At 44.9% G+C, this 26039-nt stretch overlaps 1 protein-coding gene across 1 annotated transcript; it reads left to right on the top strand.

Moving 5' to 3' along the window:
- The first annotated feature begins 12180 nt into the window (after positions 1-12180).
- LOC112897001 (fasciclin-like arabinogalactan protein 3) lies at positions 12181-12849 on the top strand. Its single transcript, XM_025965164.1, has one exon. The coding sequence runs from the start codon at positions 12181-12183 to the stop codon at positions 12847-12849; it is 669 nt and encodes a 222-aa protein (XP_025820949.1).
- The last annotated feature ends 13190 nt before the right edge of the window (positions 12850-26039 follow it).

The raw sequence follows: 26039 nt of genomic DNA on the forward strand, positions 1-26039 counted from the left end.
CGATGATTGGCCTGCCGCGGATGACCCCCTTGCAGTGGCTGCTGCCTCCCGCCAGGAGCCTGGCTCCCGCGAGCGTTGTCATTGCTGAGCTGGTGTCGAGGACGGCCGCCAGCCGTTCGGCTGTGAGCCTGACTTCGACTCTCACCCACGCGCTCCTCCCTAATGGTGGACGCCGGGTTGTGCTGATCCAGCTGGATCCAAGCCCTCTGCGCGTAAAGAAGTGCTTGACGCACTTCCGGATCGTGGCTGCGCTCAAGGATGGCTGTTACCCTGGCGATGTTGGCCACCGGAGTCCTGAAACCCCGCTCGCTTACGGCGACAAACTCAGGGTCAAGCTCGCGATGCATAGATCGCCTACGCTCGTTGGCCCTCCTCCGCCGGATTGTGCGGGCCTTGTTCCTGGCCCTCCGCGCTCACGGTCGGCGTCGTTCTCGTCGCCGGCGTTGGCCATGATCTCATCTTCGGAGACCGCTTCAAAGTTGATGATGGGAAGGTCCCCATCGTCCTCGCCTTCTTCGGCCATCAGCACCTGGCGGGAGGAAAGCTCATGAGAGCTTTTGTCAACTAGTTCAGTCGACCCCTCCGCTGCGGTAGCCAATGGCCTGCCACAAGGGCTCGAGGTGAGCCACAAGTTGACCCTCTGCCTCGAGTAGATCGGAGAGCATCATGCCCTTCCAAAGCACAATGCGCCCCTCCAGCAAAGAGGTGATCACCAGATCACTAGTACCAGAACAACCCGAAGCCCCTGACACGCGGTGGCTTCCGGCTTTCTGCCCTGGAGCAGCGAGTCCAGGTCCTTCTCTAACATGGAGAGAGACCCAGAGACATTGGCCTCCTGAAGATCAGTGGCCGGTTTGCATGAGCCGAGTTGAGATTGGCTATGCAGATCCCTAGATTGGAACAAGTCCAAACCAGGGGGAGTTGTCGCAACACCAAAAGAAGTCGAGCCTGGAGCAGACTCCATCTCAATCTGTGCTGCAGAGGCATGGAGCGGCAAGTTGTCGAGCCCGTCGACGAACTTGTCGAGGTTGCTACGAGGATCCGCAGCGAAGGTCTTCGGCCTCATGTCGACGAGGAATCGCCGAAAGTTGTCCACACCATCTGTAATGCAGACCCACGAGCCAAAAACGAATGTCGTACCCTGAGAGGGAACTGACCTGATGAAATTGAAAGATGCCATCGAGCTCGCCGGTGGATCTTCGACGCGCTCCCCTACCTGGCGTGCTAGCTGTCGGTGTTTAATCGGCTGCCCACCGAGGGATATACCCAAGGTGGTAAGTTTTGGGTGAGGAGATGCCAAGATCAGGAACTCGAAGGTGCAAGGAACACAAAGCTTAGACAGGTTCGGGCCGCAAAGCGCGTAATACCCTACGTCCTGTATGGTGGTTTGTATTGCCTTAGGTGTAGAATGACCTAGAGATCGTCTTTTGGGAGGGGTCCCTGACCTCCCTTATATATCTGAGAGGCTAGGGTTACAAAGATACTAACCAATACCAGCTAAGGAATCGTACCAGAACATATCTCGAGTAGATTCCCCCTGTATCGGTTCGCCTTATCTCTTATTTAAACGGAATAAATAAGAGATAAACAAGATGAATAAGAGATAAGACGGACTTAATCTCTTAGACCTCTTTAAACTACGTTATGTGCCCAGCCCGGTGGCCCCGGGTTTGACAGGGCGTGAGGGCAGTGTACAAGGGGCGGCGACAGGCCTAGACGCACGGTGATGCTGAGCCTCAGGCATTGAGACGCAAGCGCATAGGGGGCTGCGGGGAAACAGGGAGGAGGCGACGGTGGTAGATGTGTAGGGGGGAGGGCGAGTAGGAGGAGATGCGGGCCTAAGGTTGTGTGCGGGGTTTATAGGGCCGCGGAGGCCAGGGGTTTGGCAAACTGGGATGAGGCGGTGCATTGGGCTGGGACTCGTCCTTGAGTCCAGATTGCCCATGGAAGAAACGAGATTGGGCTGACCAACAGGCCCCACAGGTTAGCTAGCAAAGAGAGGAAGGAAGAAGTAAAGGAGAGAGGAAACGAGAGTGGTCGAGCGATTTTGGTTATGGGCCGAAACAGGTTTAGGTGGACACTAAACATGAAAACGTCCTGGCAATGCTGGTTGAACATGAACGGGCTATTTGAGAACGTGAAGTAGAAAAGAGAGAGAGAGATCAGGCTGGGTCATTCTCAGATCAGTTCAGGACCTTGCATCAACGAGGAATCAAACTCTGAGATAGAGTTCCTCAAAGAGAAGCTTCTGGTCTATTTTCTCGTTGAAACGCGACACACGATGAGATAGTGGTGGTGACCGAGCTGAAGCTCGCATGCGGCATGTTTGTAGGGTTTAAGGCGGAATAGACCCAAAATGAGTTGAATCCAGCTCAAGATGAAAAGAAAACGAATTCATTTTCTAGAACATATTTTCAAGATTAAAATCAATCTAGAAAAGCCCAGAGAAATCTTTTAAACCACGAAAAATATATCCTAAAGAATCCCAAAAATCTCAGGGAAAACCCAGGACACGACGAGTCCAAAAAGATTTTAGAGCTTTCCAATAAATGGATTTAGCTCTACGGAAATAGAGAATAATTTCCCGAAAATTCTGAAAAATTCTCAAAAACACCTAAAGATAAATAAACACATTGTAAAAGATATTCACATCCTAAAATTGAATATTTTAGGGTGTGACAAAGACTTCGGATATCTTTTGGGCTGAAGAAATCAACACGGCTTATCATGCTATCATCCGTCTCTACCTCCACAAGTATTTGGGCAAGACACCCTATGAGATCATTACCGGTAACAAATCCAAAGTGTACTACTTTAGAGTTTTTGGGAGTAAGTGTTTCATACTTAACAAGAAATCCAAAAGCTCAAAGGTTGATGAAGGTTTTCTACTTGGTTATGGTACTAACGAACACGCCTATCGTGTCTTCAACAAAACCACCGGTTGTGTTGAGGTCACGGTAGACGTGACTTTTGATGAATCCAACGGCTCTCAAGTAGAGCAAGTTAATAAAAACCCTGTAGATGAGGAAGAACCACCAAGTCTATCAATCATGAGGATGGGCTTGGGTGAAGTGAGGCCACGTGAAGTTGAAGCTCAAGTACCGGTTGAAGAAAGAAACAATGACCCGTCATCATCAACAAGATTTGAACCATCAAGCTCTCAACAATCTCAAGATCAAAGTCAAGCTCATGGTAACGACCAAGTTCATGGCATTGATCAAGGTGGAGAATAAGCTGGAGAAGCTCAAGTAGATGCACCGCAAGTTGAAGATGATGATGCTGGACCAAGTCAACCCCAATCACAAGTGCCTCATCCAAGAGTTCATCAAAGTGTTCAACGAGATCATCCCGTTGACAACATTCTTTGGAGTATTCGAAGAGGGGTAACTACTTGTTCATGTTTAGCAACCTTTTGTGGACATTACTCATTTGTTTCCTCTTTGGAACCTCTCAAGGTAGAAGAAGCACTTGATGATCTGGATTGGGTGATTGCCATGCAAGAAGAACTAAACAACTTCACAAGAAATGAGGTATGAGAGTTGGTTGAAAGACCCAAGCAAAATGTAATCGGCACGAAATGGGTTTTCCGGAACAAGCAAGATGAACATGGTGTCGTCACAAGAAACAAGGCAAGGTTAGTTGCATAAGGTTTCACCCAAATTGAAGGTTTGGATTTTGGTGAAACTTATGCACCAATAGCTAGGCTTGAGTCAATTTGCATATTATTAGCCTATGCTACTCACCATGATTTCAAGCTTTATCAAATAGATGTGAAAAGTGCATTCTTGAACGGCCACCTATCCGAGTTGGTGTATGTGGAACAATCGCCAGGTTTTGAAGATCCAAGATTTCCAAACCATGTGTACAAGCTCCATAAGGCACTCTAGGGGCTTAAGCAAGCTCCTAGAGCATGGTATGAATGCCTTAAGGATTTTCTTCTCAATAACGACATTGAAATGGGCAAAGCTGATTCTACTCTCTTTACTCACAAAATTGATAAGGATATTTTTGTTTGCCAAATATATGTCGATGACGATATATTTGGTTCTACTGATAAAAAGTTTTGTCAGAAAATTAGTAGGATCATGACCAAAAGATTTGTGATGTCCATGATGGGTGAATTGAAGTTCTTCCTTGGATTTCAAGTCAAGCAAATAAAGAAAGGGACTTTCATATGTCAAACCAAGTATGTGAAGGATATGCTCAAGAAGTTTGACATGGCCGACGCCAAGCCCATCAAGACACCCATGGCAATAAATGATCATCTAGATCTAAATGAAGAAGGGAAGTTGGTTGATCAAAAGGTATATAGCTCTATGATTGGCTCTCTTCTTATCTTTGTGACTCTAGGCCAGATATTATGCTTAGTGTGTGCATGTGTGCAAGATTTCAAGCCAATCCTAAGGAATGCCACTTAATGGCTGTTAAGAGAATTTTGAGATATTTAGCACACACTCCTAACCTTGGCTTGTGGTATCATAAAGGCTCCACTTTTGACCTACTTGGCTATTCCAATTCGGATTATGCTGGTTGTAAGGTTGATAGAAAGAGTACAATAGGGACTTGCCAATTTCTTGGAAGGTCCCTAGTGTCTTGAAGTTCTAAGAAATAGAATTTGGTTGCTTTATCCATCGCCAAAGCTGAATATGTTGCAGTGGGTGCTTGTTGTGTCCAACTCTTATGGATGAAGCAAACGTTGAGTGACTTTGATTGTAAGTTTTGTAAGATTCCACAGTTGGGTGACAATGAGAGTGCCATCAAGCTAGCTAAAAATCCGGTGCAACACTTCGTACGAGATCATGAGGCTAAGGGAGATATTGCTTTATGTCATGTGAGCACTGAACGGCAACTTGCTAATATTCACTAAGCCTCTAGATGATCAAAAGTTTTGTGATTTGAGGAATGAACTAAATATCTTGGATTCTCATAACTTGGCTGACTTATTGCACATACTTGATTGTTGCCTAGATAGGAAAAGTGGATTTATTTGTGTTCAGTTGTTTTTCAAAATTTGGCTTTTGATCTTTGGATCAAAACTTGAGCCTTGTGATCATTGTTATGTATTGTTGTTTGTGGCTGATCACTAAGCGTCAAGTTGTCTCATATGTCTACAAGCCATATCTATGAAAATCTCCAAATTTATTCATCTCAAAATATATCTTTTTCGAGAGAATAAGCCACCGCCGAAACTTCCGACACCTGGTCGGAACTTTCGATGTCCCTCAGAAGTATCATTATTCTTCCAACCAAGGGTCCTCGGGTTCGAATTCTTTTCCCTCAGAACTTCTGACCCCCTATCGGAACTTCCGACGATTCTCTTACACCTATATATACCTATTGGGCTTCTTTCTCTTGAACCCTAACTCCCTCATACAAAACCGACGCCTTCTCCTCTCCTCTCTCAAATCCTTGTGGGGATTTCAAGTTTCAACTGTAGGATTTCATTGCTTGGATCTTTGGATTCTCCACTCCTCGGAAGATCCGATCCCCATCATCTTTCCTCCGATTTGCGCGGGAAATCTTCAAGGTAAATCATTCAAAAATCCCGTCACCCGATCTCTCAATGTAGAAGGAGTTAGATGATTTTCTTTAGGGGACAGCTTCCATATACATCCTAGCACTCATGTCTAGAATCTTGTCAAGTTTGGTGGGCTCAACCTCTTGTTCCATGGATCACTGGCTTGGCTTGGGCTCTATTGGAACTTTCACCCCCAGGTCAGAACTTCCGACAGGCGCCTGCAATTCTGGCTCTTTTGATTCTTGTTTCAATTCCATCCTAATTTCCAACATATATTCCTCAGATGGCTTGTGAAAAGAGAGGGAAACAGAGGACACAAACTTCGGAGATTGAATCTTCGCCATCTTCTAATTTTGAGGCAACCGAGGAAGCATCACCGATTGCTCATCGCTTGGCAAAGAGAAAGGCTGTTCCTAAGTTCCCTTTGCACTCTCGTGGTCGAGGGAGACCTAATCCATAAGGAATTTCTGCTCAAGGTGCTCGCCCTTGCATGAAGTGTGCTTCCGCTCTGGGATCTCATATGGCAAATGTAGGGGAATATTTAGAGTCTCTTGAGAGGATCATCATTCGGATGCAGCCACCAATTATACAAATGAATCTGCAATTCAATGGGACTCGTCCGACAGACTATACTAAAGGAAAGCATGATTTTTATGCTTTAAGGTACGCTTTTGAATTTGCAAATGGTGTTTGAAGTACACTTTGTAAGGTACTAAAATATGAGTGTGTTTTTATACTACATTTGTCATGAAATGTGGAGCATGAAAAGGTTATAAACACAAAAGGAAAAAGTCTCACATTAACACATACATACACATGCGCATTCACATTCATACACATGCATATGCACACACATAATTAAATGCATTGTTTCAATGATTCTGGGTTATTATGTATGATGCTATGTTTAAATTTTCTTGCTTAGGGTTCTAAACACCTAGGGTGTCACAATAGAGTCCAAGATCATCAAAATCGTAGTCACAAGTAAAAAGTTATGATCAAAATACAAAAGCAGCAGAGAGAGAAAAGAGGTGACCGGATAAACCGATGCAGTATCGGTCTTTTGGCATTTAACCGGTACTCAAAATGTAATATAACATATTAAAAGCTTTCCATAGAGTGCAAGATCATCAAAATCGGAGTTCGGAATAGATAGTTATGACCAAAATACGAAGCATCATGAAGCTGATCCGTGTGAGTGACTGGTTGATCTGACGCTTGGGTAGGTTGAACCGATGCTAACGTAGGTTAAACCGGTGCACACTAAACTGCACTCAAATGTTTAACCGGTAAGTACAAAAATACAAGCGTTAGTTGATCCGACAATACCATCGGTGCTTCGACCAGACGAACGTCCAGAGAGCATATTTGCGTGAAGAAATCAATATAAGGGGCACCAGAAGATCCGACGCTACCGTAGGTTAAACCGGTGCTACTGTACTTTTACTTAGCCGTTACTAGCCGTTAGAGAAATAGCTCTTTTGAGTTGTTGGGCTATTTATACCCCCTCTACTCGCCCATTTGGGGTTGGTGGAGTCTAGAGGAAGCTCGTACACAATCAAGAGGACATCCTAGCCACCATCGTACTTAGTGATCACATCCATAGGCTTTAGCAAAATATTTGAGAGTGTTAGTGCTAGATTAGGCCAAGAGAGAGTGAGAGAGCAAGGTGTAGTTGCCTTGTGTTTGGTTCTAGAGTGAACCACTGCTGTAATCTTGGTGTGCCAGCCCCTTGGAGTCTTGGTGACTCGCCGGCAAGTCTTCGACCCTCCATCTTGATATGGAGCAGCGACGACGGCATTGTGCAGGGGATGAGGAGACCCCTCATTCGTGGGAAGCTCCGTAGTGAAGGCGGCATCAAGGTAACCGGGGAACTTGGCGTGAGCCTTAGTGGCCTAGCCTTTGTGGCAAGTTAAGGGTTCTCTAGGAAGAGAAGTTAAGGGTAACTTCCTTGCGGTTCCCAGGGGATCTATCGCTGACAAGCCTCCGAGCTCTTCATAGCTGAGTACTGCAAGGCATTTCGAGTACTTCTGAAGTAGTCTTCGGCTTCTTCTGAAACTCCATCTTGAAGGTCTTCTTCGAGTACTTCCTTGGTTGCATCGAGGCTATGAGGTGCTCATGCCCCGAACAGCTTCAAGTCTTCTTTTGTATGGCGTGGGATGGAAAATCGCACTCCATATGGAGTAGCCCCCGAGCCTTAGGTTGAATCAAAGAATCAAGCTGAGGATCAAATTAGTCTTGAATCTTCTTTTCTTATCCTTCGAGTATATTCGAAAAATAAATAGTCGATGACACATATCCTGCAGCCCCTGAGCCTTGAATCCAAAACCCTTAGGTTTGGAAAAAGGATCCAAGAATCGTGGCATTGGTGTTTCTCTGAAATCCCGAGAAAAACTCTTCGCCTTCTACACAATGAAATTGAGCCTCCCGCTGGTTTATTTAACCGCGCGGTGACTTAGGGTTTCTTCTGCACTCTCAGTCTTCATATGAGTTGTCTTTGAGTAGTTTTGTGGCGTCCAGCCCCCAAGCTTACGAGCCAGGAGAGCCGAAGAAGCCATGTCAAGTAGTGTACATTGCCCAGCCCCCCGAGCCTAGGAACTAGCGGAACTACGATGGCATGCCGTGCTACCTGGAGGGTTGTTGCCGAAGCTTGATCTGAAAAAAGACAATGCATACATTATGTAGCATAATGCGAAGATACCGAGTAGTACTCAGTAATATTGTGAAGACACCAAAATTAATTCGGTGTAAAAATTGCTGTGTCGAGCTCTTTTTTGGGCCATTTAAATCTCCTGAGTAGTCCACCCTTTACATTCACCCGGTCCCAGTTTAGCCTTCACCCATAGCATGTACAAGTCGCTTAGGTCTATAGCCTTCGCTCATATCATGTACAAGTCGCTTAGGTCTCTAGCCTTCGCTCATACAGGACGGGTCGCTTAGGTCATGAATAGAGACTCGAGGTTTCACGGATTAAGGCATTTGCTACTCGAGTAAATTAGCGACCATTAAGAGGAGACAACGAGCAGAAAGTAGTCGTCATGCGACAAAGAGGATGAGCAATGCGCAAAAGTAGTCATCGGCGGGCCGCCGATCATCCTCGCGAAGTCGAAGTGATCACTGGTGGGCCGCCGAGCCTTCTCGTGAAGTCGAAGTAGTCACTAGCGGGCCGCCGAGCCTTCTCGAGGAGTCGAAGTAGTCGAACTCGTCGCTTTTGTGCGCGGACATTGTGGCACAAGCCGAAGTTGAACCAGGTCATCGAGGTCAGCGGCTATGGTGCATCGACATTGCAGCACGAGGTGAAGTTGAGCCGAGTAGTCGAGGTTGATGTAGCCGTTCGCTAAAGGATCCGATCTCAAACTTGATGAATCAATCCGCCGATGCATACGTACGAAGTAGCAATCCGCCACCTTGAGTGGATTGATGTTGATGAAGAGGTCCTTCAAATTCGCCCAATGATCGCGACGATCGGCCCCACGGTGGGCGCCAGCTGTCGGTGTTTTTACCGTCGGCCTACCTAGGGATACCCTAACGTAGGTGATTATTTGGTGAGGGATCGCCAGATCTGGAACTTGAAGGTGAACGCAAGGACACAAGACACAAATTTAGACAAGTTCGGACCACTAGAGTAGCGTAATACCCTACGTCCTATTTTGGGATGTTGTGTATTGCGCCCTGCGCTTGGGCGTTGAGTTGCCTGTTGGCTCTCTCTGTTGGCTCTCTGTTTATCTAGGTATCCCTGCCCTCCTTTATATATCCTAGGGGACGGGGTTCCTAGTAGGATTACAAGGTAGGAGTTCTAGTAGCATTATAAGGTATGAGTCCTAATAGGATTACAGTGGAATCCTAGTAGGAATCAGACTTCTTTTTTCTCATGGGTAGCTTCCTTGCGGTACCCAGAGGATCTATCCCTGACAGTGAGTGCTTCAACAACATGCACGAGGGGTGGCTTAGTGCCTACCGATACCACCAGATAAATCTTTGCGTCAAGAGTTTGCTTCCTCTCATCCCCCTCTTTACATTTCCGCATTTCATTCTTGAAACTTGTGTGCCTTTACTTTCTTAGAGTTGCATCAAGCTAGGATTGGCTATATGTTGCAAGACTTGTTTTGGGATGAGGATTTCACACTAGATGAACCGTAGTTGCACATCACGTGTTCTAGTTTATATTTTGTACAATTTAGCTTGAGCCATAGATTAAGGTTTTAAGTTTGCCTAATTCACCCCCTCCCCCTCTTAAGCTACGAGCACCAATTCCTTTCATTAGGGTTTGGATGGCTCATCCAGCACGTCCTGGTAGCATGCTCCCTATAAATAGAAGTAGCAGCTACCATTTGAGACTAGGGTTTTTGTTTAGATGCAAGTTTAGCTACTGCTACTTTCTTGTAAACGCGTGTGCTGATTAGACCACCTGATTTGCTTCATTTAGAACCACAAACTTGTGTGTATCAGATTCACCCTGGGCAAGGTCTATGTGCTATTTGCTTGTCCACTTGTTCTTACTTGTTCTTTGATTTGCTTGCAGGGTCAAGATTGTTCTTGGTATAGCAAGAACAACAACAAATCGGAGGCGGTGTACCTGTTGCTAAGGTGCAACCCCTTATGGTGATGTAGTCGGGCAGCGCAACGATGATCCTCCACAAATCGAGTTTCCCCCCACTTTCATCAAAAGATCAGGAACAAACCCTAGCGGGTTCTATCAGACGGACCTGCTATTCTAAGTGGATCGTGTACACGTGGGAAAATGAGGAGGTGAGACATGTTGCTGGCCGGAGCAAAGCCTCGGGTACGGACTCAACCACACCCCACTACTAGCATGGGAGACTTGGCCCTACGTCATGGGGAGCGTATGGGAGCGTACATGATCTGGATGAGGTGGACGTCATCACCGAACGATGATGGTGCAACCCTACCTAACCTTCTTATCCAGAACCTAGGCAAAGTGTTGTGACCTCCTGATTATATAAGGGGATGCCCGAGGCGAGTGTAGGGGTTAGACACTTTTGGGGGGGGGGGGAGAGCTAGCAGAGAGAACAATCTTTGTATTCCACCATTACCAAGCTCCTCTGAGCTTGGCCCTTCGGCAGCAATCACCACCCCTTGCAGGATGTAAGTTATTATGTCTCCATGTGGCCTGAACCTGTCAAAATCCACATCTGCTCTCTGTGCTTGGGTCAGGCACGCCTGCAAACCGTTTCCCCCGGGCCTACACACAAAGGGGTGCACCGCGGGCCCCTGCGATCGGCAAGATATCGCAGATAGAGAAGTTTCACCATTAGGGCTTCATGTTTGTTCAAATGCTTCTTCCCAATGATTCATGGTGATATGAAAGTAGTGTTGAATTAACGATTGCTACTGACATGTGCTAAACTAGGAAAGCTAACTGTCCTCAGAATCCTTATTAGTGCAGTGTACTAATTCAAATTGAAATTGTCTGTTTGTTTCAGTTTGTAAATTTTTTATTTGTTTGATATGAATTATTTAGGTTGCAGGAGCAAGTTTATGTAGTCAGTCTGTTCATTATGTTTGTGGAGAAATATGGGGCTGCTTATGTGCAAAGAGGAGCTGAGCAACTTCTTAGGAGGATCTGACGGAGATGATGATATTGGTCCAGCTGCAAATATTATGGGGCTCTCAATGAAGCGAACTAAGATCAAAGTTTAATCTAGAGGCATTTAAGAAATAAGAGTTTTGGTTGAGGATGCCATGCTTGCATCTTATTTTATCTTTAGTTTCGTATTATCTGATTTAGTATTTAATCCTAGTGTATTTGCGTATGCTACCGAGGTTTTGTTTGTATTTAAGTATGACAGTATCGATTTTGTACCAGAACCTAATTTGACATCACAATGAAAAAATGAAATAGTCGTGGCAAACTATCTTTTATAAAATATAAAATTCTTTTTCACTACTTTTTTTAAAACATGTGCGCGCTGCCCGTGCACTCTACTGGATAGTCTAAAGAAATATATTAGAATTGCATTCTTCGTTCCTCTCCCATCAATCTTTTTGCTTATGACAAGCAATAGAGGTACGTCTGAAATTAAGGATCCTCTTGTTTCAATAAATAAAATAGATAAATTAGGCAAAGTTTTCATACATTAAGCCTCTTGTGAGATTTGTACTTCAACTAGAACATCAAACGCTATGATATAGCAAGCTGATCGATCACCACAATTTTGGTTGCCGAAAATCATCATCATCCCAAGCAATTTCGGATCCTCCATCATTGTCAGAACTCGGAAGGACAGGATTACTTGAAAATACTGATTAATTAAAACAAGGTAAAGTTCACATGAGAATCCTACGTGTAATTGGACCCATGATGATTTGAGGTAACATTGGTGTCGATAGTAGTAGTATTTGTTCTGAATAGATAAATTAAGTGGCTCATTTTTTCTTAATAAACCAAAGAATTTACCTTTTTTTCCTCGCCACCAAAGTGTGCAAATGCGCATGCCACAGCCCAAAAAGGCGTGGACGCTCGAACCGCGGGGGTCCAGGTGCAGCTCCGACGACGGCGGTCATGGCGCGCCTACACAGGAGAATGTCTGGAGGAGAGTGCCCCTTGCCAAAGATAGCAACTCTCCCGGTCCTTTATAACCAAGCTCAACCATGGATCGATCGATGTAATTCGTACAAGTCGGTCATCCCTGTAAACCACCATGGCTTCCAAGATCCTGCTCTCCCTCCTCGTCCTCGCCGCGGTCTCGCCCGCAGAGCTGGCAGCCTTCGACGTGATTCAGATGCTCGTCGACAAGCCCCAGTACGCCGGGTTCTCCAAGGTCCTTGAGCAGACCAAAGTCGCGGGGGAGGCCAACCAGCTCAAGGCGGCGTCGCTGCTGGTCGTCCCCGAAAAGACGGTCAAGTCCCTGGTGGCTCTGCCCGCTGACAAGCTGCGGCAGGCGGTCGCGAACCACGTCCTCCTCAGCTACTTCGACCCAATTAAGCTGGACGAGATGAAGACCCGCACGGCGCTGCTCCCCACGCTCCTCTCCAACACCGACAAGGCCCTCGGAGTCCTCAACTACTCCAAGGCTGACGACGGCCAGATGTACTTCGGCGCCCCCGGCGCGCCCTGCGTCGCCAAGCTCGTCAAGGTCGTCGCCGCGCGCCCCTACACCGTGTCCATCATGGAGATCAGCGAGCCCATCCTGCCGCTCGGGTCCGGCAAGCCCGACGCAGCGCCCGGGCGCCGCGGCAAGGGTGGCAAAGGCAAGATCAAGCCGGCGGGCCTTGACGAGTCCAGTGAGGTCACCGGCAAGACCGACGATGCAGCGGGCAAGGCAGAAAGCCCCGAATCCGCGGCGGCTGCTCCAAGTCCAGCGTCTTAGTTGCGTCATCGCGCGCGTGGCGCCCGCCGCTGTCCGGCCGGGATGTCTGAGCACGTTGAACGGAGCGCCAGAATGGAATAGCCTATAGAAAGCACGCACCCGGTAGCTCCGAAACTGACAGCTCGTCGCATTCGTTTTCTCTCTCTCTCTTTTCTTTTTTCTTTTCGCTTGCTTAATTTTCAGTTTTGTGTAACAGAGATTTTACAGTACCGTGTACTCCACGTGACAAACCATCTAAATTGTTCCGATTCAATAGATAAGTTACTGTCAATTATGCTACACAATTGTAGTGGATAACAATACGTCAAAAACAGATAAAAGTTGGGTGACCCACGGTACTACGAACTACTATTTGTAGGATCGTCTCATTTTTTTCGCAACGGATAAAAAGGTTGTCCACCCTACTAAAGGATGTTTGGATGCTAAGGTTAAAGTTTAGCCCTGTTACATCGTATGTTTCGATGATAATTAAAATGATTAAATATGAGCTAAATATAAAACTAATGCAGAAACCTAGGGTTAATTCACGAGACGAATCTATTAAGTCTAATTAATCTATAATTAGCACATATTTATTATAGCATCGCATGGGCTAATCATGGATTATTTAGGTTTAATAGATTTCATGTCTCGAATTAGTCTAGGGGTTAGCAATTAGATTTGGCATTAGTCTACGTTTAACATTTCTAATTAGTAACTAAATATCCGAAATATCCGATATGACAGACTAAAATTTAGCCATGCTGGATCCAAACAGGATCTAACATGCCCGTGCACTGTAGCAATTCATTCATTCGGTCATAAAAATCTATTTTTAGGGGCAGTTGGTGTTTCATCCCATCCCTGCAAATCATCTCTACTTTTTAGGGTATGTTGAAATATGAACCATCCCTTGGAAATCATTATTTTCAGGAGTGTTTCGTGTTTCAAACCGCTCCTCAAATAGGGTATTTCTAGGGCGGGCATTGCAGCCTGCCCCTAGATATACTTGTCAAAGTTCTTGCGAGGCATATTTAGCTTATTTAGCCAGAATGAGTAACTCTTGAGGTGTGGTGGGAAGGGAAGTTCTTGCGAGGCATGAGGTCAAAGGTTGAAATCCTAGAAAGCAAATACGCAAAGCAATTTCACAACTTGTGAACGTTAGCACGGTGGCCACTTGAGTGTGAGAAAACAATTCCTATTTTTTTGAGCTGTTTTCTTTTTAATTCTATTGTTTTGAATTTTTTAAATCGATTTGTAGGAGGACTGTAGCCCGATTGGCTCCTAAAAATATCTTATTTTGAGAACCATTCCAACAAATATCTTATTTTTAACTAGAAAATTAGCTGCAGACCGCGTGTCTGGCTCTAGAAATAATTTTTTGAGACCCCTTCTTACAAATATCTTATTTTTTGGCTGGCCCTAAAAATGATTTTTCTAAATAGTGCCATCACCTATTGTTGGTGTTTCTTATACCCAAAAGAATTGATATTTCGCAAGTGCATAGAATTACCGTTTTAGCGTTTATCTTAAAATATTTCAGGATATAGTAAATTTTCTCAAGAAAGCATTATAGTTAAAGAGTATCGAAGCGAATACCAAATCTTACTAGTTATATCAACCAACTAACTTGGTAGGGGTAAACAGGATAAGATAGATAAGGGTCGGCAATGACCGTGACACATGAGACTCAAACTTAGAGCGGGAGGTAGCTAGGTGAACAACGAGCAAAAAAGACTCCTAAATTACTTCTAAACTAAACGAACAAGCCTCGCTAGACTAGGACCTGCTTCTAACTGAATTACAAGGAACCATAACTTATTTCAGGCGCCTTAGGCAGGGTTGCAGGACCCAGGTAGGGATGAAAAAGGAGTCCCCAACAGTCGACTACTCCTCATATCAAAACATCTGAATGTAGTGGACTACAACGCTCTTCGTAATCCGGTTGCTGCTTGACCTCTTATGCCACGCACACCTCCTATTCCGCTCCCACACTGCCTTCATCTCGCCGTCATTGTGCGTGTTCTGCTAGGGGGCAGTCATCATCTAGCCCTACAAGATCGCCAGGAGGTACCTCGGCTGGACGTTTTGGTTCGACCTCATCTCTGTGCTGCCGCTGCCGTAGGTCAGCCATTGCATTGATGGCGGTTGCAAGAAATGAGAGAGCTTTGATATTTAGAACTGAGAGATGTTTGCTACCATGCGTGGAGATCACGATCTGGATCATTATACCGCGGCTGAATGAGTCGCCAACGGTGAACCGGAAGAACATCCTCCACTTCATCAGCATCCTCTTCCAGTACCTCCCACGGCTGTTCTATATCTTCACACTGTCGAGGCAGATCGTCATGGCGATCGGGGTCATGACGGAGACAGCATGGGCCGGCGCCTCGTACAACCTAATTCTCTACATGCTGGCGAGCCACGTACGTCATCGATCGCCTCTCCATCATCTGGGTTCACCATTTCCTTTCCTCCTCATCCCAAACTTCTATCGCCCTGATGAGATTCTTCCACTACTACAGATTAGGTCTTTGCAAACGGGCTTTCACCGCTGGTTCCAAAGTTAGTGGCCGTAATGGCCTCATCACCATCGGTTTGTATTACAAACCGTAGTGACGGTGTCACCAACCATCACAGCCGTTTCTAGCCATGAACTGGTGGTAATGAGCCTCTAGAGTACAAAACCCCAACCCCTTCTTCCTCCCACCACCTTTCTTCCCCAACCCGACGGCCACACCCTTCTCCTCCATTGTTGTGGCCGTTTTTGACCGAAATTCTCATGAAACTTCCCTAATCTTGATGTATGGACTCCACCACCTTGTTCCAAGGTTAGTAACCATCAATGCATTGGATTTCTACCCATTTTATTTGGATTAATCTTGCATTACATGATGAATTGATCACTTAGAGCTTTTTTCTTCATTTTAGGACTATTTCTCACCAAAATTCATCATGTTGGCTCCTCTTTTTTGGTGTTTGAGTGCACCAACTTGTGCTAGGTAAGTGGCTAGCAAACCATTGGATTCATGCCCTTTATCTTACAATTAATTATGCATTTTGTGATGAATTGATCATGGAGAGTCTCTTTTTCTTCAGTTTAGGTTAATTTCTCATCAACATTCATTATGAGGGCTCCTCTTTTTTGGTGTTTGAGTGCAACAACTTGTGCTAGGTTAGTGGCTAGCAATCCATCGGATTCATACCCTTTATCTTAGGATTAATCATGCATTTTGAGATGAATTGATCATGGAGAGTCCCTTTTTTCTTCATTTTAGGACTGTTTCTCATAAAAAGTCATCATGGAGGGTCGTTAAAGTTTGAGGGTTGGACTTCACATACATGATTCAATGTACAGAACTAGCTATTTATGGTTCGATTGTTGTCAAAATTATGATGATTTGGATGTAAAGGATCTTTCTTAATTAATTTAGAGGCCATTTCTTAATTGCGATGATCGGGAGGTAATGGCTCTTAATTAATTTAGAGGGTGTTTCTTAATTATTATGACCGGGATGTAAATGCTCTCTATTAATTTAGAGGGCATTTCTTTATTGTGCTGATCAGGATGTTTTTATATTTCTTCACATATGATATTTGTCATGAAACTTGAGAAATTGAAAATCTATATGTAGAGATAATATTTTTATTAAATTAAATTCTTATGCGTTTTTATATGCATATAGATGAATCAAGGATGGACGTACGGTATGAAGGCTGTAAATTTGGATTTTGTCGATGGCGTTGACTCATTTGTGCAGACCACAAAGGCATACAAGAACCTACAAGATGATGGCTACGTGTATTTGCCATGCATTGATTGCAAAAATTAGAAGCAGTTTGGCAACATTGAGCACATCCACTTTCATCTGCTATTTAGGGGTTTTATGCCTAACTATCAAGTTTGGAACAAGCACGGTGAGGTTGGTGAGAATGGGAGAGAGAGAGAGAGAGAATGTAACGAATGAAACTGAGCCAGATTGTAAGGATATTATGAACCAACGACCTTTTCGGGAAGAGTTTGTCATGTATAAGATGTTAGAGGAGCATCAAGCTAGCAGCGCCACAAATTCTCAGAATTCTAGGAAAAATGATAAGCCCCATAAGACCATCTCTTGTGGGTATATTAGCAAAATACCCGAATGGGAGGAGCAGGTGGAGTAGCTGGTCCATAGTGGTATTACGCTGCAGACAGATGGGTGGGATCCTCAGGCCGTGATGTATCTTCTAGGGTGGGGTGCCTACTACAACCCTGATGGTTCCCTTGGTTTTCGTGATCGTGCTGCCGAGGAACTGGGACGCAAGATACAGGAAGCACACGAGGCTGCTGCCATATGTGTTTTGGCAGCAGACAGGGAGAATGATGAGCTGACTCGAGCACTGGGAACCAAAGAGCACCGCGGCCGCACACATGGGACCGACAGTGTTCCATGGTTGGTTGCCTCCCATGAACATTTGGGCACATACAGGAGCCGTGGGAGGAGGAATGCTCGGTGAGAGGCCGAGTGGCATAGTCTTTTATAGGCTGTCCGTGAAGAAGTAACCACGAATGAGAAGTTCAAGGCAGAGCTTGTGGAATCACTTGACCAAGGTGCTCCCATGGCTCCCAGAGAAGTTGTGCCAGATCTTGCAAGTCTACCAAGGTTGGTTCGGAGTAGCTGTGGAAGCACTGCGTTGCCCGAGGAGGATGTTGGAGTCACTTTCCCTATGGATAAGATCACAAAACCAACACCTTACCATCTATACATCCACTATAAGTTCTTTGATATGAAGGTGGCCGTAGGTTAGGCTGAGCTAACCGGCCAAGGGGTTATGCTTCATAATCACCCATTACCTGAAGGTTATCCCAAGGTTACCATTGATACTCATGTTGAGAGCAAATACGGAAATGTGGTGTTGGATTCCCCGTTGATGACAACAAGTTGCTAAGAGATAACATCGGATGCTTTGTGGCGTGGCAAAAGCTCTACATAAAATCTGAATCAGAATCGGAGTCATCCGGTCATGATCCTCGAGAGTCACCGAAGATGGACCTACCTCCTTCACTAATGTCTAAAAGGGAACCAAGCCCCGCGCCTCAAAGGGAGTGTTGGGTATTTTAGTGATAGTGAATAAATTAGCAAACGCACGGATCCGTTGTAGCTTTCACCTTATAATATTCAAAGGGTATCAAATCCAAGGGAACATGTGTGTACTAACTTCTAATCTAGTCGGTCCAAGGACACACCAAGATAGGTGGCAAGGGTGGAGAGGATTCCTAAGGTAGCAATATAGGTGAGTTAAAGGTTGATCACTTTGGCAAAATACTTGCTTCGGGCACTAGCTTACACCTGGTCTGCTAGGAGACTCCAGCCAACAACTTTACACTATATCCAAACGTAGAGGGTTACAATGGACCGATAGGGCTGTCACCACCTACGGCGTACCTCTAACAATCCATAAGATATAAGGCAAACAAAGGATAACTGTCAGGTCCGGAGCCACGGGAGTGCGCACGTGGCATGAATATTCTAGAATAAGGGATGGGGCATGTCCAATACCTTATACCTATTGTAAGCTACTTGGCCACAAATAGGACTAGTCGGAACATATGGAAACTACCCGAGTAGTACTCGGGTAGGACTCTGAGCTTGTATTTTGCTAGGATATCTGTAATCCTATCCCTCAGACTATATAAGGGCGGGCAGGGACCCCCTCCAACACACAATCATCTAATGCAATACAAACTACCGCACAAGATGTAGGGTGTTACTAAAAGTGAATTTGCCCCCCTAAATGGATTTTGGTGTTGATGACATGAATAATTAAGGTTTATCAAGTTATGGATAGGTTAAAATTCGATGAAATGAAAACGAGCAAGAAAAGACCGCAAAAGATTAAGTTCTATTTTGAATTTGAGTATAGGTTTCACCGTACTATTAAGAGGGACACGAATGGATAGCATGAAGATGTCAAAGTGCTTAATTGAGATGCTAACCACTCAAGAGAGACACAAAGCACACACTTGTGCACTTAGTTTTCTCACTGACTTAGTGTGTGTTGGAAGTTCCGACCCCTGTCGGAAGTTGCCAGCTTCTTCTGACAGGAGATCCTTGGGTAGCTGACTTAATAGGGTTAGAAGTTCCGACCAGAGGTTAGAAGTTCCGACAATCACTTATCCTGTACACTAATGGCTACCTTTTAGGGCTCGGGTATTTCTACCCCCTCAGCCTCTCTTAACTTGCTGATGACTCTTCAGGAACACAACACCTCCTAGAGCTTCAAATCCTTCTCCCCACTCCCTCCAAGAGCTAATCCTTGAGTTGATTTGAGCTAATGCTTGGGTGAGAGAAAGTTTGAGGTGTGAGGCTTGAGCTTTTGAGAGAGAAGGCAGCCAAGGTCATCTGAAGAGCACTTGAAGCATCTTCAGCCATCAATTCACGTTTATTACTCTTGAAGCTTGCTTCTAGACGGTTCGACATTAACTGGTTGAGCGTTCTCTCATGTTGTGCGCCCCAGGAAGTTTGTATTACCCATCCTTTGTGGATTTCATAGTAAGTGACTCAATCCTCCTTTGTAGTTGATTGAGGGAGGAAAAGGGTTAGTGTAAGACCCTGCTCTTTGTGAGCTCCTCAACGGAGACATAGCTTCCTTAGTGGAAGTAACTTTGGTGAACAAATCACATGTAACTTGTGCTTATTGCTTTTATCTATTTCTCGTTGACCTAGAATTCGATTTGTCCCGATCTACGGTCTCGTGATGTTGCTCTCAAAAAGTCCACTTGCAGTACTCTCAGGACTTCATTGCTGAACTTTTGAATCAAACAGGTTCTGCAGTTTCAAGTTTAATTTTGAATTTCATATAGAAATTACCTTTGTCGGAAGTTCCGGTTCTGTGTCGGAAGTTCCGACCCATCGAAACTTCCTACATAGTGTTGGAAGTTCCGACGGATTTAACCATTGTGAAGAATTTTCATAAATTTTCAGATACACCTATTCACCCCCTCTAGGCATCACTAAGATCTTTTCAATTGGTATCAGAGCCTAATCTCTTGATTAAAGCTTGATCGCTAAGGGATATCAAGATGTCTCAAGTTGGGGATGGCATCACCGACGCCACCGAAGCTACCACCGTTCAAGCGGCTGCTGGTCTAGGCGTTGGGGGATGTTCTGGAAACCCCTTTGGCTAGACAAGCCATCCACCCTCCATTCATGGATCCGTCTCAAGTGATGACTCAAGTTCAAGTGATAAAGATGAGGGTTAGGACACGGAAGTAAGAAGAAGGAGAAAAGAGAAGATGAAGGCCAAAATTGAGAAGAAGGCTGAGAAGTTGATGAGGAAGAGAATCAAGGAAGAAAGTGAGAAGCATCCTTTCTTCGGGTAACATCAAGTTCCTCATAACTATGCATCATCTCAATATCCTACTTCACAATTTCAATCGGTCTAGTTGGGAAAACCTCCTTTTTGATGGGATGGATTATCCCAAGTGGTCATCTAACATGAAAATGCATCTGCACGGGCTTCACCCCTCTATTTGGGAAGTTGTTGTTGTAGGTATGACTCCTCAAAGAAATGGTGTACCCATGGCCGAACAAACTCTAGACTACTTCTGCAATGTGCAAGCCGTGAGGGTCATCACCGTTGGGTATTTTAGCGATAGCGAATAAATCCGCAAGCGCACGAATACCGTTGTAGCTTTCACCTTAGAGAATTCCAAGTGTTATCGAATCCAAGGGAACGTGTGTGCACTAACTTCTATTCTAGTCGGTCCAAGAACACACCAGGATAGGTGGCGAGGGTAGAAAGGATTCCTAAGGTAGAACTATAGGTGAGTTAAAGATCAATCTCTCAGGAAAAATACTTGCTTCAGGCACCATCTTGCCCTAGTCTGCCAGGAGACTCCAGCCAACAGCTTTATGCTATATCCGAACGTGGAGGATTACAAAGGACCTAGAGGGCTGTCACCACCTACGGCCTACCTCTAGCTATCCGTTGGATATAAGGCAAATGAAGGATAACCCCTAGCGTAGACACCACGTCTACACTATTGATTACTACTGCAGTCTAACTACGTCTGATGTCCCGTAGCAAACTACAGCACTCTGTATAAATATAGAGCGACGAACCCGCAAGTAAGAGAACTGATCTCACTCAACTACAAGAACTAATAGCGTATCCTATAGACATACATGAGAGCACTCAAGCCTATGCTATGATAGCAAGGGAATAATGCTATTCATGCAACCAAGTATAACACTATAAGAAGGAATCACAAATGCTTACTTAACTCTGAAGAATGTAGCAGCATCCGTAGAGGTACAAGTTGGAGAAGAGTGCCGACAGGCCCGGCGCCCCTTCGAACTACCCCCTCACTCTCTCCCTACTCTAAACACAGGCTAGGCAAGGCTTTGCCTTCAGAATGAGGCTCAAGACTCTCTTGGATGGTGTGTCCTCCTTCTTACCCCCTCCTCTAATATTTATAATTGTGGACAGGGGGCCTTCGGCCAGCGAAATAGGTGAAGTCACCTGGAACCGACATTGGGAGGAGCTGTGGAGGAGCCACGTGGAAGGAAAACGTTGGTGGAGCTCAGCCTGGTCCTTGGCTCCCATCGCCTTATCCTTAGGCAATGTGGCTGCCCAGTGAGCCCTTATGTCGGTTCTGGGTGCTATGAGCCAAGTTGAGTCGGTTTACCCCCTCTAGTGGGCCCATGGATCCTTGTGCTTGTGCCTGATAGGCCAGAAGGGTGTTCCTTTGGATTGAGAGGTGTGTTTCCTTGCTCTTAAGGAGTGTTTTCTCCTCTAATTGACCTGCATACAAATATTCACCAACACTTGTGGAATTTGTTAGTAATATCCCCTACCACTAATGTTGATGCTTATCTTTCCGATGTTTATGTAGGAATTGACAGCTTAAATGTGGTACTTAAGTGCTATCAACAATCACAAGCTCTCTTTGTGCTCAAGAATTTAACAAAGTCCGCAATGTTTTAGTGGCCAAGCTAATTTAGGACACGTTAAGAGAGACTCATGAGGGGACCGATGAAGTTAGAGAAGGCAAGATGGACTTGTTGCAAGGAGAGCTAGAGCACTTTGTCATGCATGATGAAGAAACCGTGAGGCAAATGTATGATAGACTAATGGTTCTTGTGTCAGACATTAGATCTCTTGGAAGCACCGAGTGGATGACCACAAGGTAATAAAGAAATTAGAAGAGATGCAAAACTCAAGACCAAGACACCCAATCAACTTCTTGGTGAAATTCTCCATCAAGAGTTGGTTGAGAGGGATATGGCCAAGTCACTTAGCGACAAAGTGAAGAATAATGTAGCACTTAATGCTAGCTCAAGTGACAAGGTTGAATCAAGTCCCAATGCCCTCAAGACAAAGAAAGAAGATTCAAGTGATGAAGGTTCCACTGATGAAGAAATGGCATTGGTCTTAAGAAACTTCAAGAAGTTCATAAAGAAGAAATACTACAAGAAAGGTGGTGATGACAAGAAGAGGCCATCACAAAGAAGATTCTATGAGTGCAAGGAAGTGGGCCATTACATTGCCGATTTCCCACAATTGAAGAACAAAGAAAGGAGGAGAAGAGGTACATGGAGAAGAGCAAGGACTACAAGAAAAAATATCGAGGTCATGTTCATGTTGGTCAAGAGTGGGAGTCTAGTCCTGAAGACTCCGATCAAGAAGGTATGGCAACTCTAGCCATACCCAAGTCTTCAAGAAAGCTCTTCAACAACATCTCTGATGATGAAGATGACGCTCCTTTTTGCCTCATGGCAAAAGGGACTAAGGTACAAGAATCATCCACCACTTCTTCCCAACCTTCCTCCACATCTAATAATGGAAAAAATAATTTGGAAGATGAGGAAGAACAACATAGCGCTTACATGATAAAATAATTTGGAAAGAAAGGTTTTAAAGAAATTAAAAAGCTTATGGAGAAATTTGAGAAGAACAGAGAGTGTCTCGATAGGCAAGAAGACTTGCTCATCCTTGATAAGGACGGAAACCTTGCCTTGGAGAAGGCTCTTGCCGAGGAAAATGTGAAGGTTGAAAAATTAGCCATTGATCTATCTCTAGCTAATGATTCAAATGAGAGGATGTCAAATGTAGAACACTTTGGTAAATGAATCTCTACCTTCCATAAAGGCCACTCATATTTGTGACACTCAGGTAATTAGTGTGGTCACATCCTAAACTTGAGTGTAATGTTATATGCAAAATGTGGTAAAAGTGAGTTTAAAAATTTAAGTACTAAGGGAAAAGGGTTATTTATATAATTATATTTTAATAAATGTCCTTTTGTGCTAAATGGGTAAACATGGAGGGTAGAATTCAAATGTATGAGGGTTATTTTGCAAAAGTCAAAAACTTGTGTTTAAATCGCAAAAGTAGGTGAAACTACCCTTTGGATATATTTGTAGTGTAGTTCTTAAATAGGGTTTGTATAAAGTTTAGAATCTTTGCTAAATTTTATTTCAACTCCAACTCATTAGCTCTTCTGTGGATGAACCTTAAAGCAAAGTTGTGCATTATGAAAAACCATACATTTTTGCTTTTGGGCTCATCTCCGTTTGAGCACTGGTTGAAAGTTACTTATGCTTTACAGTAGGGTCCCTGGCTTTTCTGCTTTTTGCACCTAAGTCCTCCATCATCTTCCTCGAGTCCCTAAACGCCCCTCCCTCGCCCATGCGTCGCCCCACCACTCCTCTCACCGCCCGTGCTGCCCCCGCTGGCCGTTCCCCGCGCAGCCATGTCGGGCCGCCGGAGCCGAGCGGTTGCCACGCACCCGAGGGCACGCCGGCGCCGCCCGCTGTCCTGAGCTTGGCCCGTGACTGCCTCTCTCTCTCTCTCTCTCTCTCTCTCTCTCTCTTCTACAAGGCCGCGCTCTCCTATAAAACCCGACCCGCACCCTTTTTCTCCGGCTGCTTTTCCTCTTCTTCCTCCTCGCGACACCGAGCCGCCGCCACACTTCCTCGCCGGAATTCGCCGCGATCACTTCACCCCGCCCAAATCCCAGCTGCCCACCGCTTCCTCACCTCCTCCACTAGCTCCCCGACCTGATCCGGTCCAGCTCCTGGCCCTCCTTCGCCGGAATCGCTTCCACCCCGTGCCACCTCTCACCGGAGCCGCCTAAGCACGACCTCACCGTCGACGACCCCCTTCCACCACTTCTTCGGCCAAATTAAGTACAAGAATCGTATCCTCATCTCCCCCTGGTGCTCTTGCGCGCTTTAGTTCCCCATGTTCGCCGGCCCTTCGCCGGGAACGGCGACGCGCCGCCACGGCCGCCGCCCCTCCTCGCCGCCGGCCGTGCTCCACCCCTGCCCGTCGAGCCCCACCCCCTCCAACCGACTCCCCACACCCTGTGGGTCATGCCAGGCCGGCCTCTCCCCGCCGGCGACCTCGCCGCCGGTGGGAACGTGCCGGAGCCGATCGGCGGGCCGTCGTCGGGGCCGGGCAGGGGTATATCTGCGAATAGAATTCTTGTTCTAAGGACCTAGACGCAAAAAGACTAAGGACCCCCCTAAAGGTTTTATTATTTCATGTGAACAATGCTGCTGCCTTGTAAAAAATTCATGGAAAACTGAAGAAAAATCCAAAAATTTCCAAACTAATTTTGTTGGAAACTAGATGTCAAACCCTAAAATTTTTATTAATGAAGTTTAGTTTGAAACTAAATACTTTTGAATCTATTTTAAACTTAAGGTTAAAAGGAATATTGTGTATAACTTCTACATACTAGTTTATTTTCTTGTGATTTTTGGTATGTAACTTCTATAGGTCATGTGTGAGCTTGTGTGGAAGTTCCAAACCTAACACTATTTTGTAGTTTAAGTTCCTTTGAATTTGGGTAATTCAAATTTGAGATCATTTGAAATTAATTAAGCATGTACTTAGGCTTAATTAATTAGATCTTTTTGTCATAATCTAATGTGTTGATAATTAGTCTATAATTAAATTTCCAAGACTTTATAATCTTATTTACCTAAGATTTGAATTGAAAATTGAAATTTGAATTCAAATTAAAATGTTTAGTTTCTGTTTTCAGTAAAGCCAGTACTATAATTATAAATGATAATTCAAGACTAAACCCCCCTGTTTCATGAGTTCATGTGTGTTAACTATTTGGATTGCAACTTTAATGTGAACTACAATCTTAAACTCAAACATCATCTCACTTAAATTACTGCAAGTCATATAGAATCAACGACGCTCGACGACGGAGACTACGAGTTGGTCTTGGGACAAGACCAAGGGTTTTCTGAAGACCCGATAAATGTCACCGAGGATCTAACTGAAGCCCCGAACCAAAATTCAGAAGTCCCTGACACTCCTATCCCCAACCCCACTCAAGAAGGCAAGCCCCGGTGCATAACCCAGTATTTCAAATTACTACATTATGCAATCTTATACTTATAAATTATATCCTGCATTAAGTCTAGGAGTTGAAATGGAACCTTAGATGCATTGATGCTAGGAACCTATGTAATGTGCCTGAGTCCATATCAGCTAGATGCTCTGCTAATAGGACCGGTAGAAGTCGAGTGATTTCCTGTCACTCGCGCGATATAGGAGTTGCATGTTTACTATTCTGCAATCACTATAAGGATAATGGACAGGGTCATGTACGGTATCATGACCTGGGGTTTTACCCTATCTGTTTTGATAAAAGTTGTTAAGGTCACAGCATGTGGTAGTGGTGGCTAAGCGTTTGAAAGTACTAGCCACATGCTGCGAAATATGGTAAAGCGGTGGTGGCCCTGTTCCACGACCCGGAATGAAAGGCAAACGGTTGCTTCGGAACGATCTTTAGATGTTCCAAGCGTGTGAGTTAGGTTTACCCTTGCAAGGTTGAATTCGATTCAGAATCGTTCGTTTCTCACGAAGATTGAGATTGCTTATTCCTTCTGCCACATAGAGTAAGAAGTATAACTATTGATGGAATAATCATGGTGAATGACAATCTCTACCTTGCTTGCTTAGTGTAGGTGCTAACCTAGAATGGATAATCAACAAGAATATGAAAGCTAAAATTTGAAAGTAGATCATACTCTTTGTTGCTTTTCAGCTGAAAATAAACCTAGAACCTTTATACTGCCTTCATGATTTTAGTTACGGGCTAAAGTATATCCAATCCCAGGTAAGCCTTGCTGAGTATTAGAATACTCAGTCTTGCTAGTATCATTTTCAGGTATAATCTTTGAGAACCCCGCAGATAGTTC

The sequence above is a fragment of the Panicum hallii genome, chromosome 1 (assembly GCF_002211085.1).
Source record: "Panicum hallii strain FIL2 chromosome 1, PHallii_v3.1, whole genome shotgun sequence".
Lineage (NCBI taxonomy): Eukaryota > Viridiplantae > Streptophyta > Magnoliopsida > Poales > Poaceae > Panicum > Panicum hallii.